The 11,980-nt window shown below is 59.1% G+C and overlaps 2 protein-coding genes across 3 annotated transcripts; one reads left to right on the top strand and one right to left on the bottom strand.

Moving 5' to 3' along the window:
• The first annotated feature begins 1,338 nt into the window (after positions 1-1,338).
• PLK3 (polo like kinase 3) lies at positions 1,339-8,578 on the top strand. 2 transcript variants are annotated; one of them, XM_064720237.1, is made up of 15 exons: positions 1,339-1,575; positions 2,353-2,460; positions 2,543-2,659; positions 3,087-3,216; positions 3,306-3,393; positions 3,928-4,023; positions 4,689-4,884; positions 5,230-5,356; positions 5,751-5,860; positions 5,939-6,056; positions 6,139-6,243; positions 6,440-6,602; positions 6,696-6,825; positions 7,046-7,156; positions 7,533-8,578. In XM_064720237.1, exons 1-15 carry the CDS (start codon positions 1,411-1,413, stop codon positions 7,725-7,727), a joined length of 1,959 nt encoding a protein of 652 aa, XP_064576307.1. In that variant the 5' UTR covers positions 1,339-1,410; the 3' UTR covers positions 7,728-8,578. The 2 variants fall into 2 exon arrangements, with proteins under 2 accessions (XP_064576307.1, XP_064576308.1); XM_064720238.1 differs by having other exon boundaries at positions 1,340-1,575; positions 6,160-6,243.
• Positions 8,579-9,349: 771 nt separating this feature from the next.
• On the bottom strand, positions 9,350-10,353 carry DYNLT4 (dynein light chain Tctex-type 4). The gene is made up of 2 exons (XM_064720404.1): positions 10,290-10,353; positions 9,350-10,002 (listed from the first exon to the last, which is right to left on the bottom strand). The coding sequence occupies exon 2, from the start codon at positions 9,992-9,994 to the stop codon at positions 9,350-9,352; it is 645 nt and encodes a 214-aa protein (XP_064576474.1). The 5' UTR covers positions 9,995-10,002; positions 10,290-10,353.
• Positions 10,354-11,980: the final 1,627 nt, after the last annotated feature.

An 11,980-nucleotide genomic window follows, 5' to 3' on the forward strand; every position in this document is an offset into this window, starting at 1 on the left:
GGCTGTTTGCCAGAAGTGCTCATGCAAAACCCTCAGCGCATTCAGGAGCACAGTGAGCATCAGTGCAAGAGCCCTGAGCAGCAGTGGGGGGAAACTGAGGCACAGGGCACGGGATGGTCACAGAGTCACCGTGTGTGGTGTGAGCGAAGGAGGCGCAGCAGGAAGATTGAGGGGCTCTTGTAACGCTGCTGCTTCACACTCGTGGGGGTTGTGGGTTTGCAGCCACCCCGCAGCTCCCGTGCCCGTGGGGAGGGAGCGGTGCCAGGCACCGTCCATGGCCCGAGCCGGTGACAGCGGCGAGTGCTCCTCACGGCCATTAGGGAGCAGCACCGCTGTGGCACAGCCTGCACGGCCAGGCCACCGCAGCAGCAGGGCTGAGGATGGGGTGCCCAGGCACCGAGGGGCAGGGATGGTGGATCCCATCATCCCTGCATCTCCCGCTGTTCCCTGTGTGCCCAGCGCCCATCTGTGACCCCCTTTGCTGGGCCCTGGCACAGAGTGAAAAGCCGCTGGGGAGTGTCCACCTGCACCCAAGTTTGTCATAAGGGAGGGAGGGCAGGTCAGGGCACACAGGGACTTTGAGAACCCTCCCTGGGCCACAACCTTTCCATGGGAAGGAGGCGTGAGGACCCCAGCTGGTCGGGTGCCACACACTGGTAACACCTGTGAGGGGAAACAACCCGTGAGTAGTTGTTTTGTGTGCGAGTGTTTTTACAGATGTGCATGGCAGGGAGCTATGTATGTCCTGGGAGACAGGGGAGGGAGCTGTGCGGGTTTGTGGGGTCTCAGTGTGACCGCAGGAGAACCCTGAGTCAGGAGGAGGTTGTCCCTGTCCATTAGCTTCCTGATGCTATGGTGGGTTCATGTACCGGTAACCCTGAGGCTAGTAGGATGGCAGTGTTTAAAAGAGGGACTTCTATAGGGTTTAGGGGTTTAATTCTGACAGGCGGCCATTGTCCTCCTAGCTCTGGTGTAGGGGCCAGGTTTGAGTGGAAGAAGCCCCAGAGGAAGCCTAGACAGAGGAAGGCTTCTGATGTGATGAATAAGGCTATTCCGTAGTACATTCCCCTCCTGTCTGTCGGAGGGGGATGCAGCTACATCGCTGTGTGTGCAGGGGTGTGCCCCTGTGCAGAGGAGACGCTGCCGGAGGTTCACCCGCGGTGTCACAGCTGGCAGAGGGACACCAGTGCATTCCCAGAACACCGAAACCCCACCCCCTCCCCGAGCAGCGGCCCCTTTAAGGGCGGCACGGGGCGGTCCGGGGGCGGGGTTCCGTGGTGACGTCATCGCGGTCCCTGATAAAGGCGGCGGGATTCCCGGGGCAGCAGTGGTGGCGCGCGCCGGCGGGGCCACGTGCGTGGGGCGCGGCGGAGCCCCAGCCCCGGAGCCTCCCGATCCTGCCGCGCCGCCATGGAGTCCGCCGGCCTCTTCCCCCCTTTCCCCGCCGCCACCGCCGCCCTCCCCGCGCGGCCCGCGCCCGCCCCGGCGCCACCGCCCCGCGCGGCCGAGACCACCCGCATCATCACCGACCCGGTGTCCGGCCGCTCCTACTGCAAGGGCCGCCTGCTGGGAAAGGTACCGGGAATGGGGAAAGGGGGCTGGGCCGTCGCGGAGGGCGCTGGGGTGAGTCGGTGCGGGCGAGGGGAGAGGCGGGGGCTGCGCGCGTGCTCGACCCCCATCGCGGGCGGCCCGGGCTGGATGCAGCCCCCCGGCTGCCGCCCCCGCCCTCCCCGCCTCGCCCGGCGGGCCCGCAGCAGCGCTGGAAGCCGTGAATCACCCGCGCTGGCTGCGTGCCTCGGCGGCTATCGGAGCCGCATCGGTTTCGGGGCGCCCCGCGGCGGGTGCGTGGGCCGGTGGGTGCCCCGGTTCCCAGGGGTGCCGGCCCGCGCCGCTCCGCCGCACGCAACTTTTCCTCCGGCTGACAGCGGCGTGTGTAGGAGGAGGATGCCGGTTCCCAGCCCGGCCCGAGTGGGCTCAGCGGCTGAGTGTGCAGATTGGAGGGTGACATCACGGCAGGAAAAACCTGTCTCCATGGGGCTGCCTTTCGATGGCCTCCGGTCCCCGGGCTTCCTGCCCTGCGCAGGACTTTCCAGGTTGATCTGTCATGTGGAAAGATGCAAAGTCCGGCCATAGTGGGAGGGAAAATGCCTGGAGGTTTTACAAGAAATGGGTGAAGAAAATGCCTGGTTGAGAGCATCATAGTTCAGATCTTAGTGGGCGACGCAGCAGGAGGGAGCGTGTGACGCTCGCCGGGCTGTGCTGCCAGGGAAGGCAGGAGAAGGAGGAGGCTTGTAAGCAGGCAGGGGTAAGGAGCTGTCTCTCAGCCATCCGTAACCACCTCTTCCCTTGCAGGGTGGGTTTGCACGATGCTATGAAATGACAGATCTCTCCAGCAACAAAACCTATGCCGTGAAGGTCATTCCTCATAGCAGGGTGGCTAAACCTCACCAGCGGGAGAAGGTGGGTGCCGTGTGGCTGCTGGGGGCTGGGCTGGGGGGCAGCAGCTCACCTGTGCTCACCTGGCACTGCTGCTCTCTGTCAGATCACCAACGAGATTGAGCTACATCGGGACTTGCACCATAAGCACATCGTCAAGTTCTCCCACTACTTTGAGGACTCGGAGAGCATCTACATCTTCCTGGAGCACTGCAGTAGGAAGGTCAGTGCTGCTGTGGCCTCCTTATCAAAGGATCTATCTCCTAAACAGCCATAGCTGGTTGAGCAGGCCTTGCCAAGGTGTTGTGTTAGCAGTCCCCTTCTCCTGAGCTGTCAGCTGTCACACTCTGAGCTCACTGTAAGCAGAGTGGTTTTGCACAGCACTGGGCACTCCAGCAGCTGTCTGTCTGTCTGTCTCAGACTGCCTGCTCATGGTGTGACCACCATAAATCCAGAGGTTCCCATGGCTCTGGTGAGCAGCCTCAGCCTCATGTGGCGAGTCTGCTGAGGTCATGGCTGTGAAAGAAGGATTATTTGTGAATGTGCAACTTCTGGAAGAACTGGCTTTGACCCTGCCTAGCCTATGCCTAGTCAGCAGGGCTGCCTGTTCTCCCTGCCTGCATCACAAGCTGTCTTCTGTCCCTTTGCAGTCCCTGGCCCACATCTGGAAGGCCCGTCATACTCTGCTGGAGCCCGAAGTGCGCTATTACCTCAAACAGATCATCTCAGGCTTGAAATATCTTCACCTCAAGGGCATCCTGCACAGAGACCTCAAGCTTGGTGAGTGCTGTGGGTGGCACGTGGGGTGTTGTGTGGGGAGCAAGCTGTCCCCAAGGGACTTGTGGTGACGCATCGCCTTTGACTTGCAGGCAACTTCTTCATCAATGAAAACATGGAGCTGAAAGTGGGGGACTTTGGGCTGGCTGCTTGCCAGGATGTCTCTGACCAGAAGAAAAAGTAAGTTTGAGATTTTCCTTTTTCAGAATCCTCCAGGGTTTCACTCTTCTTCCTGTGGCTTCCCAGGAGAGTGGAGGTGCAAAGGGTCCTGCCTGGTCTTGGGAGAGGAAGCCTTAGGGCCCCTTCCTGGGGTGAGGGAGCAATTCCTGTTCCAGCTGCAGGCAAGGCGAGGGGGCTGGGGGCTTTGTGGCTCCTCAGGAGTGAGCTTGCAGCCGTCGGGGAGAACAATATGTTGACTATGGCTATTGTGCCTGCCCGGCTGCCGTGCCGGCTGCACAGGCTGGGACACAAAGGCTCTGTTCCCCCTTAGCTCTGGGACAGGCTCTTCCCAACAGCTCCCCAAGAGCAGCTGCTGCTGACCTCCGTGAGCTGGAGAGGGGGGAGTCTCTATGGGGCTCCTTGTGGATGAAGGGGGGCCACAAAGAGCACAATGGAATGGGGGGAAGACAAGGGTAAATCCCAGGGCTTGGAGCAGGGGGAGGCTGTCTGTGAGGGGATGGAGAGCATGCACTGATCTGCTGCTCTGCCCCACAGGACAATATGTGGGACCCCCAACTACCTGGCCCCAGAAGTGCTGCTGAGACAGGGCCATGGGCCGGAGTCGGACGTGTGGTCTCTGGGCTGTGTCATGTAAGTCTGTGCTGCTGTGTGAGGAGGGGTCCAGGCACCCTGCCTGGGGCGGGGGCAGCTGCTCTGCAGGCAGCCCGATGAGGAAGTTTTCTCGTGCTGTGCCTTGTGGCTCTGCAGCGGTCGCTGGGCGGCAGGGGGAGGGGAACGGCTGGCTGGATCCTGCCCAGCCTTACTTGGGAGCAGGTGCTGCCTGCAGCCATCCTGGGATGCTGTGTGGGGACTGTGCAAGCAGGACTGCACGGGGTGGGTGTGCTCATGCTGCACTCAGCACAGGCTTGACCGCACTGTGAACCTGATAAACAACGGAAAATCTCCGTGGCTGCTGCGCTGTTTGCTCAGGGAGCGATCGCTGTTTCGGCACATCCAGCCCCTGCCCTGGCTGCTGCCTGCAAGCTTCCTGCTCCCCTTTCCACCCTGATGGCCACGGGTGGGAGCAGCGGGTGGCCTTTGCTGCCAGCTCTTTGTCCTTCCTCAAGGCTCCTTGCCTGTTGCTCTAAACAGTTGCTAGGAGGAAGCATGGCCGGATGTGAGCATGGCTGTCGGGGCTGGAAGTGCTGCTCTCAGCCAGGTGTGGCCAGCCAAATGCCAATAACTTCCTTGCTTTAAGTGCTGCTGAGTCACAAGGCTGGTGGGGATCTGACAGTGGCATGCATGTTCCCTCCCAGGTACACCCTGCTGTGTGGGAACCCTCCCTTTGAGACCTCTGACCTCAAGGAGACCTACAGGTGTATCAAGCAAGTGGAATACACCCTCCCCATCTTCCTCTCCCTGCCTGCCAAGCACCTCATCACTGGCATCCTCAGACGCAACCCCCAGGACCGTCTCACCCTTGATGAGATTTTGGACCACGAGTTTTTCAAGGTGGGTGGGTGAGGGCCTGGGCCAAGGGACCCTTCTCCAGGTGGGATGAGGTTTTTTGGGCTGTGCAGGGTGCTGTCCTTGTCCTGTACAAAGGGTCAGTCCTTCAAAGGAAGCAGCCGCTGTCCTGCCCAAATGCCAGGCAGAGGAACTGAGGGATCTGGTGTGCTTCTGCTGCCTTGTTGCTATAGCAAGGGGCTGTTTCCTGTGCTGATGCCAGTCATGGTTCTGAGGCTTGACAGAAACACAAGCTGGCTGTCAGGAGGGATGTGAATGACTCTGGTCAGCCCAGGGCAGCTGGAGCATGTGGCCTATGGAAACCAAACCTCTCCCTTGACCTCTCTGCAGGGCTACACGCCTGAGAAACTCCCTCCCAGCAGCTGTGTGATGGCTCCAGAGCTGAGTCCCCCAAATCCTGCAAAGACTCTGTTTGCTAAAGTCACCAAGACACTCTTTGGGAAGAAGAAACCCAAGGGTAAGTTTGTGCATTGCCAGGGAGCCTCTGGGTGACTCTTCCTTCAGGAAGAAGTGGGTCCTGTTTTCTGGAGAGACCTTCTGATGGATCTCTCTGGACCCCCTGCCTGGGCACAGCACAGGCTGGGTGTGCCCCTGCCCTTCTTGTGCTGGTGGCCTGGCATGGGTGTGTGCCTGGAGAGCGGATACTGTGCCACAACCCATGGGGCAGTTCCTCCTGGAAGCCCTGTGTTGCATGAGAACTGGGAAGTGAAAGTGGGAGACAGCTGTCTGACACCCTGTCGTCTCCATGGGCATGGGAATAGATAAGAGAGAACTGAGCTACTGGGAGGGGTGGCCTGGATGTCCCCAGCCTCTATGCTCAGCAGTGTACTCATCTCTTGCTCTCTCCTCAGCCAAGAAGGGCTCTTCAGAGGACAGGGATGACATCTCCAAGCTGGTTACTGGGCTGATGAAGACCTCAATCTGTCGGCAGATGAGCTATAAAACTGTTGAAGGGAATGAGGTGAGAACATCTCTGAGGCCATGCATGCTCTTCTTTGGCAGAGCAGGTAGACCACGATAAAGCCAGGTCTCTCCACAGGCCACTCCTGTGTCGTGCCGCAGTGCCAACTCCAGCCCCGTGGAGACAGTGGTGGAGGAGACATCTCACAAGTCTGCATCCCCCTCCATCCGGGGAACGATGGCCAGCAGCTGTGAAGGTGAGCAATACCTGTGCCAGCCACCCCAGCCTGCCCCAGGCTTCCTGTCATGCCGGGGCTGATAGCGGGCTGGCTGACTCAGCCTGTCATCTTCTCCCCGCAGCCTTCGAGGATTGCGTCACCGCCTCTGCCATCATCGAGTCAGCTGTCCGGCTCCTGAGGGCCTGCCTCTCCTCCATGCCTCCAGGTAAACTGGTTGGACTGCCATGGGGTGGGATGGGGGCTGTGTATCCCCTTCCCCATGGGATGAAGGCATGGCTTCTACTTGGGGTACAAATAGCACCCTAAATGGTGCCAGAGCCTGCTGTAGGGATCTGTTCCCCCTGGGGAGGTGAGACAGACAGGGGCTGGCTGGCTTGCTCACCTCCTCTCTTCTCCAACAGCGGAGAAAAACCCAGCTTCCCTGGCCCGCCACGAGCACTTTGTCTGGGTGAGCAAGTGGGTGGATTATTCCAACAAGTATGGCTTTGGCTACCAGCTTTCCAACCGCAGCATTGGGGTCCTCTTCAACAATGGCACACACATGACGCTCTCCCCCAACCGCAGGTGAGCGGTGGCAATGAGGCTGATCTAGGGGAGCTCCTTGGGTGGGAAGGGGAGTCTATAACATCCCCAAAACTGGTGCTCTGCTCCCTCCAGGACTGTGCATTACAACCCGACCAACAGCAAGCACCTGGTGTTCTCAGTGTCTGCCATCCCCGAGCAGCTGCAGGGACAGATGAGTGTCCTGCGCTACTTCGCCTCCTACATGGAGCAGCATCTCATGAAGGTGAGTGCTGGGGCCCAGGGCTGGACGTTGGGCCATGGCTTGACCACACCACTTGAGCTGGTTGGACTCCCTGCTTGCAGCTGTGGCCAGGTGGGCACACAGGGTTGTGTCCTGAGAGTGGGGACTCCACTGAGAGGGTACCCAGCCTTGGTGTTGTGTGTGCTGCTGGAAGTGCTCCCATGTGTGGGACCAGTGACTTATGCAGACCCTTCTTTCAAAGGGAGGTGACCTGCCCAGCATAGATGACCTCGGGCAGCCAGCCCTGCTCCTCCTGCAGTGGGTGAAGACTGACCAAGCCTTGCTCATGCTCTTCAGCAATGGCACCCTCCAGGTATGTGTGGGGTACAGTGGAGATGCTCAGACCCTTGTGAAGAGGAGGCCAGATGGTGGCCTTCTGGTCTGTGTTGGATCTTGTCTGCCACAGCCCAATTGGAAAATCCAGCTGTGAAAACAGCTGTGGGTGCAGGATGCTGCTCCAGTGCCTGGAGCTGCTGGTTGCAGCTTCCCCAGCCCATGGAGAGACAGCACTTCAGCTGGATGTGTGTGCCTGCCCTTGTGCTGGCTCATTCCTGCCATGGGGCATGGGCTGGGATGCTCCCAGGCAGGTTGGGGAGGAGGAACGGGTTGAGGCAGGAAATGTGGCTCCATCCTGGCTCCCGACATGCTGTGGGAAGCATGGCTTAAGCCAAGCCCAACCTGTCTCCTAGGTGAATTTCTACAACGACCACACCAAGGTGATCATTAGCAAGCCTGACCACTCCTGCCTTGTCACCTACATCAACCGGGAGCGCAACTCTTACACTTACAAGCTGTGCAGCCTCCAGGAGCTGGGCTGCTCTCCTGAGCTCCACCACCGCCTCAGATACATCCTCAAGCTTCTCCAAGAATGGGCTGAGGCCTAGCCTGGGACCTCGGGGGACCCTGTCTGGACTTGGAGGTTTCCCCCTGCCCTCCCATGGGATGGGAGGGATGTTGTGGTGCTGGCTATCCCCCTGGGCACTGTGTATCCTGGTGCTCAGCTGGACTCTGGACTAAGACATGTGGATGTGGTTACAGCAGCGGGTCTGGATATCCTTGCTGCTCCCTGGCTCTGGGCAATCACTGTCTTCCCCCTGGCATCTCCTGCCCTTGTGGTTGCTGGTCTTGATGGAATGGACTGGGGTGTTACAAGGAGGTGGTGGTGGGTGAGTGTCCTGCAGCTGGGTTGGGGCTGGCAGGGCCTTGTTTGAGGCTGGCAACTACTTGTGGTGGAGGCTCAGGCTCCCCTGCCCCAGCTGATGCATCAGTTGCACAGACCCTCTGCATGGCCTGGAGATGGCTGCCACAGCCTTGATCTCAAATTTTAGGTGCTGTGGGATAGGAAAACCCCTTCCCAGGAGTGGGCAGGGGTGAAGGGTGCTGCCTGCCCTGCCAGGGGCTCTGTGGGCTGGTGGTGTGTGCCACTCCACAACTGTTACACTAAGGAGGGAGCTGTGCTGGGCCCAGCTGTGCCCGGTCTCTTCCCAAATTGTGAATTGTCTGGTACAACCTGAGGTTTGATAAAGGGTGGGACATGGGATCTGAGGACTTGCCTGGAGAAGCCCTCATTTTGTTGGGACCCAGGGTTGTTTCTTATTTCAAGGCAGCCTCTGCCATGTGCGACTATTTATGTATCTTATTTATATGGAATTATTTATTTTCCTGTTGGTCTGTCCTTGTGCAGTTCCCCTCCCCCTGACTCGCCTCAATAAAAACTTATTTGTGTAAGGGCAAACTATGTCTGCCTTATTTGAAACTGGAGTCATAAAAGGAGCTTCAGCATCAATCTTGCTCCAGAGCTGCTTCTGCCTGTTGGGGATGACCCTTCTTGCCACTGACTGGTGCTGGGGGATAAGGTCAGGGAGGCAGGATGACTATGAGGAGCCCATGTGGTACCTCCACTGCTTTCATGGGACTGGCACAAAGGACAGAGTTAGCTCTTATGCTGGTGCAGCCTTGGAGCTGCCTCAAACTTCTCCTTGCTGCTGCCAAATGCATTCCCAGTCCTTTCAGCACTTGGATCCAACCCAGCTTCTCCCCTGACTCTGCTGAGCTGCAGAAGGCAGGAGCTATGACCCAGGTGGTGGAGGGGTTGCCTGGGCCCTTGCACTGACATCTCCTGTGATGGGATATGAGCTGGGCATGAAGCCAGGAAAGAGCTCTGTGAGCTTGCTTTGAAGGTGATCTGTGTAATCAATCTGCCTGGGAGCAGCAGCTTGTGCTGTGGGAAGCAGCCTAGGCTGCTCCAACAGCCTTGGGCAGTTGCCTGTTCCAGGGAAATCCAGCCTTTTGTTGTGTTTGCTGCTGCTTGAGTCTTTTTGCAAGCCATAGTACTGGGAACTGCAGCGTGGGTGTGAGCTGAGGCTGGAGTGAGCACCCATATCTTGCTCCCTGCACACACCCTGGCCCAAGACTTCAGGTATGACACACAGCTGGACAAAACCTCTTTATTTCAGCTGCTCTCTCCCTACAGCTCTACAAGACTGGGTGGACACAGAGGCATGTGCTACTCGAAGTAGACCCCATACACTGTGGCTACAGCAAAGAGGGAGGCGTTGGAGAAGGAGGCAGAGGCAAAGCTGTCGGTCTCAGGGTCCCACAGTCCCCGGCTGGCCACCAAGAGGCTCTGCTGGCCCTGCTGGCCCAGCACCACGTGGCAGACCAGCTTGTAGCGGGGTGGCACCACCTCCTTGGCCTGGCTGTGCAGCAGCTCAGTCAGGCTCAGGGCTAGTGGGGCACTGCCCTGGGCACTGTACACTGTGGCCCCCAAGGCACAGGCCAGGGTCCCCTCCAGCACCCGCTGCACCCGCTCCACATCAAACTTGCAGCCTTTGTCCGGCCCTATCCTGTAAGTGTTTTCAAGGCGGGTCTTGAGGATGGGTTGGAAAATGGGGAGCCCAGAGAAGCTGACACGTCTGTGGAGCATCCAGGATGGCCGCCTGCTCCCCAGGCCCATGCCGAAGGAGCTGCGGCGGCTGAGGATGGAATTGCGGCGGGAGAGCAGAGGGGGAGCTTTGCTGTCCTCAGGGCCCCGGGCTGGGGCTGCAGGCTGGGACCCACGGCGGCTACTGCGGAGTGCAGGGGCCTCAGTGCTGCCTGCAGCCAGCACCTGGGCTAGCAGGGCTATCTCTGGGACGGGCTGCTCAGCCATGGGGTGGCCTGCAAAGGAGATGTACCTGGGTGTTGGGTGAGGCAGGTGTCCTTTAGCCTCTCCATGCCTTCTGGCATGTGAGTCTCCATGAGATGAGACGCAGAGGGGCTGGGAGATCCATGGTAGCTGTCTTCCCTTCTCCAGTGCTTCCATGCCCATCAGACTCAGCCAGCTGGGGCTGATCCAGTGTGGTAGCGCATTGTCCACACAGCTCTCTGCTCTCCCATCCCCAGAACTTCCCCCAGCACAGGTGAGTAACTTTTTCCCCAGTGTTTGGTCTGCATCCCACACTTACCCTAAATTCCACTACTGTCCTTCCAGAGTAAACCCAGGGGACTTGTCTCTGGTGGATATCGCTGCCCAGGACCAACCTTTATCTTGCAAGTTGCTGTGAGCAGAGCCAAATCTGTTGTGCTCCTGGAAGGTGAAGTGTTGCTACGTGACACTGTAGGTCTCCAGGGCTGTTCTGGGGCATGGCTTCTGTAACTCCTTGTTTCCTGGTCCCTGGACAGCTCTGTTCCCCTTCACTCCTGCCCTCTGCATTTTCAGCTGTGTCAGCACAGGGATGTGGTTACTCCAGGCATGTGCCTTCCAATCTCCCTGGCAGCTCCCTGCCAGCCCTGAAAAATGCAGGCTGGTGTTGGATGTGCAAGAGAAGAGCAGGGGGTGGAGAGTAGCCTCTGTGATCACTACTTTGTGCCCTGACTGTGGGCTGCACTGGGGCTGGGCCCTCCAACACCTTGATTTTGCTCAGACATTTGCATCCTTAGGCTACTTATCTCCCGCTGCACCAAGGGAGAGTGTGTGTGGGTGGGCACCCACTGAATCATAGAATCACACAGTAGGTTGTGTTGGAAAGGACCTGAGAGATCATCTAGTTCCAAATCACCTGCAATGGGCTGGGATGCTACCCCAAACCAGAGTGCTCAGAGCCCTATCCAACCCAGCCTTGAACACTTCCAGGGACTGGATGGAGCACAGCTGTGGCATGTGCCAGGGACCCTGCTGCTGTAATGCCTGGGGATGAGCAGATCCCTGGGGGCTCCTGACCCTGCCGGAGTTTCTCTGTGCCAGTGGAGCCCAGCCCAGCTGGTACGACACGGCTGTTCCATCAATGTGCCTTTGTCTGGCTTGGCTGCCGAGCTATTTGAGGAAAGTGGAGACGGCATTTGTGTTTCTATCTCCAGTCAGAGGTATTTATAGCCTGCCTCTGACTAGTGCTGCCAAGCACACTGCCAGCTGGACCCCTTCCCTTGGGGGGCTGCCTCAGCTCCGAGCCCCATTCCTGCCTTCCCTTGCACCACCCACTGACAAGCAAGGGTGGATCCCTCCATGGGTAATCCCCTCCTTGGGCTGCTTGGGGCCAGCCAAGGGTTGGAGAATGGCACAGCACTTGGTTTGGGCTTAGGTGAGCGGTTGCTTTGGGGGGTTGATCTAGTGGGTGGCATCCCTGCCCACGGCATGGGGGTTGGAAGTAAATGGTCCCTTCCCACCCAAGCCTTTCTGTGAGGCTGGTAATGCTGTTTTCTGCAAGCACCTGTACCCTAAGCAGACATGAGTGCTGCAGGGCTCTGGCCTGGGGCATTGCAGGAGAGAAGACTTCCCCCATTTCTGGGGACAAATCTCCCCGCTGGGCACCAGTCTGCTCCAGTGCTGCTGCTGGGGACTCAGCCATGCCCAGCGGCTTTCCATGGGGGCTGTGCAGGTAGGGGTGAGGGTGATGTCCGTGCGTGTGCTGCCTTTTCCAAAATCCCAGCTGCCAGCCTCCCTTCACCCCCATCTCTCTGCTCCGCAGCAAAACCGCCAGCTCGGGCCGCACCGTCCCCGTGCCAGGCGTGCCAGAGCCAAGCCCCGAATCACGGCAAGGAATTCCACTCGCTGCAAGCGGATCAGCCCCGCTTCCCCATCCGGTGAGCGCCGGACGGAGCCGCCTTGGCAGCGCGGCTGTGCTTCACGCCTCATTGTCCCATGGCTCCCTCCCACCGC

Source organism: Zonotrichia leucophrys, chromosome 8 (genome assembly GCF_028769735.1).
Source record: "Zonotrichia leucophrys gambelii isolate GWCS_2022_RI chromosome 8, RI_Zleu_2.0, whole genome shotgun sequence".
Lineage (NCBI taxonomy): Eukaryota > Metazoa > Chordata > Aves > Passeriformes > Passerellidae > Zonotrichia > Zonotrichia leucophrys.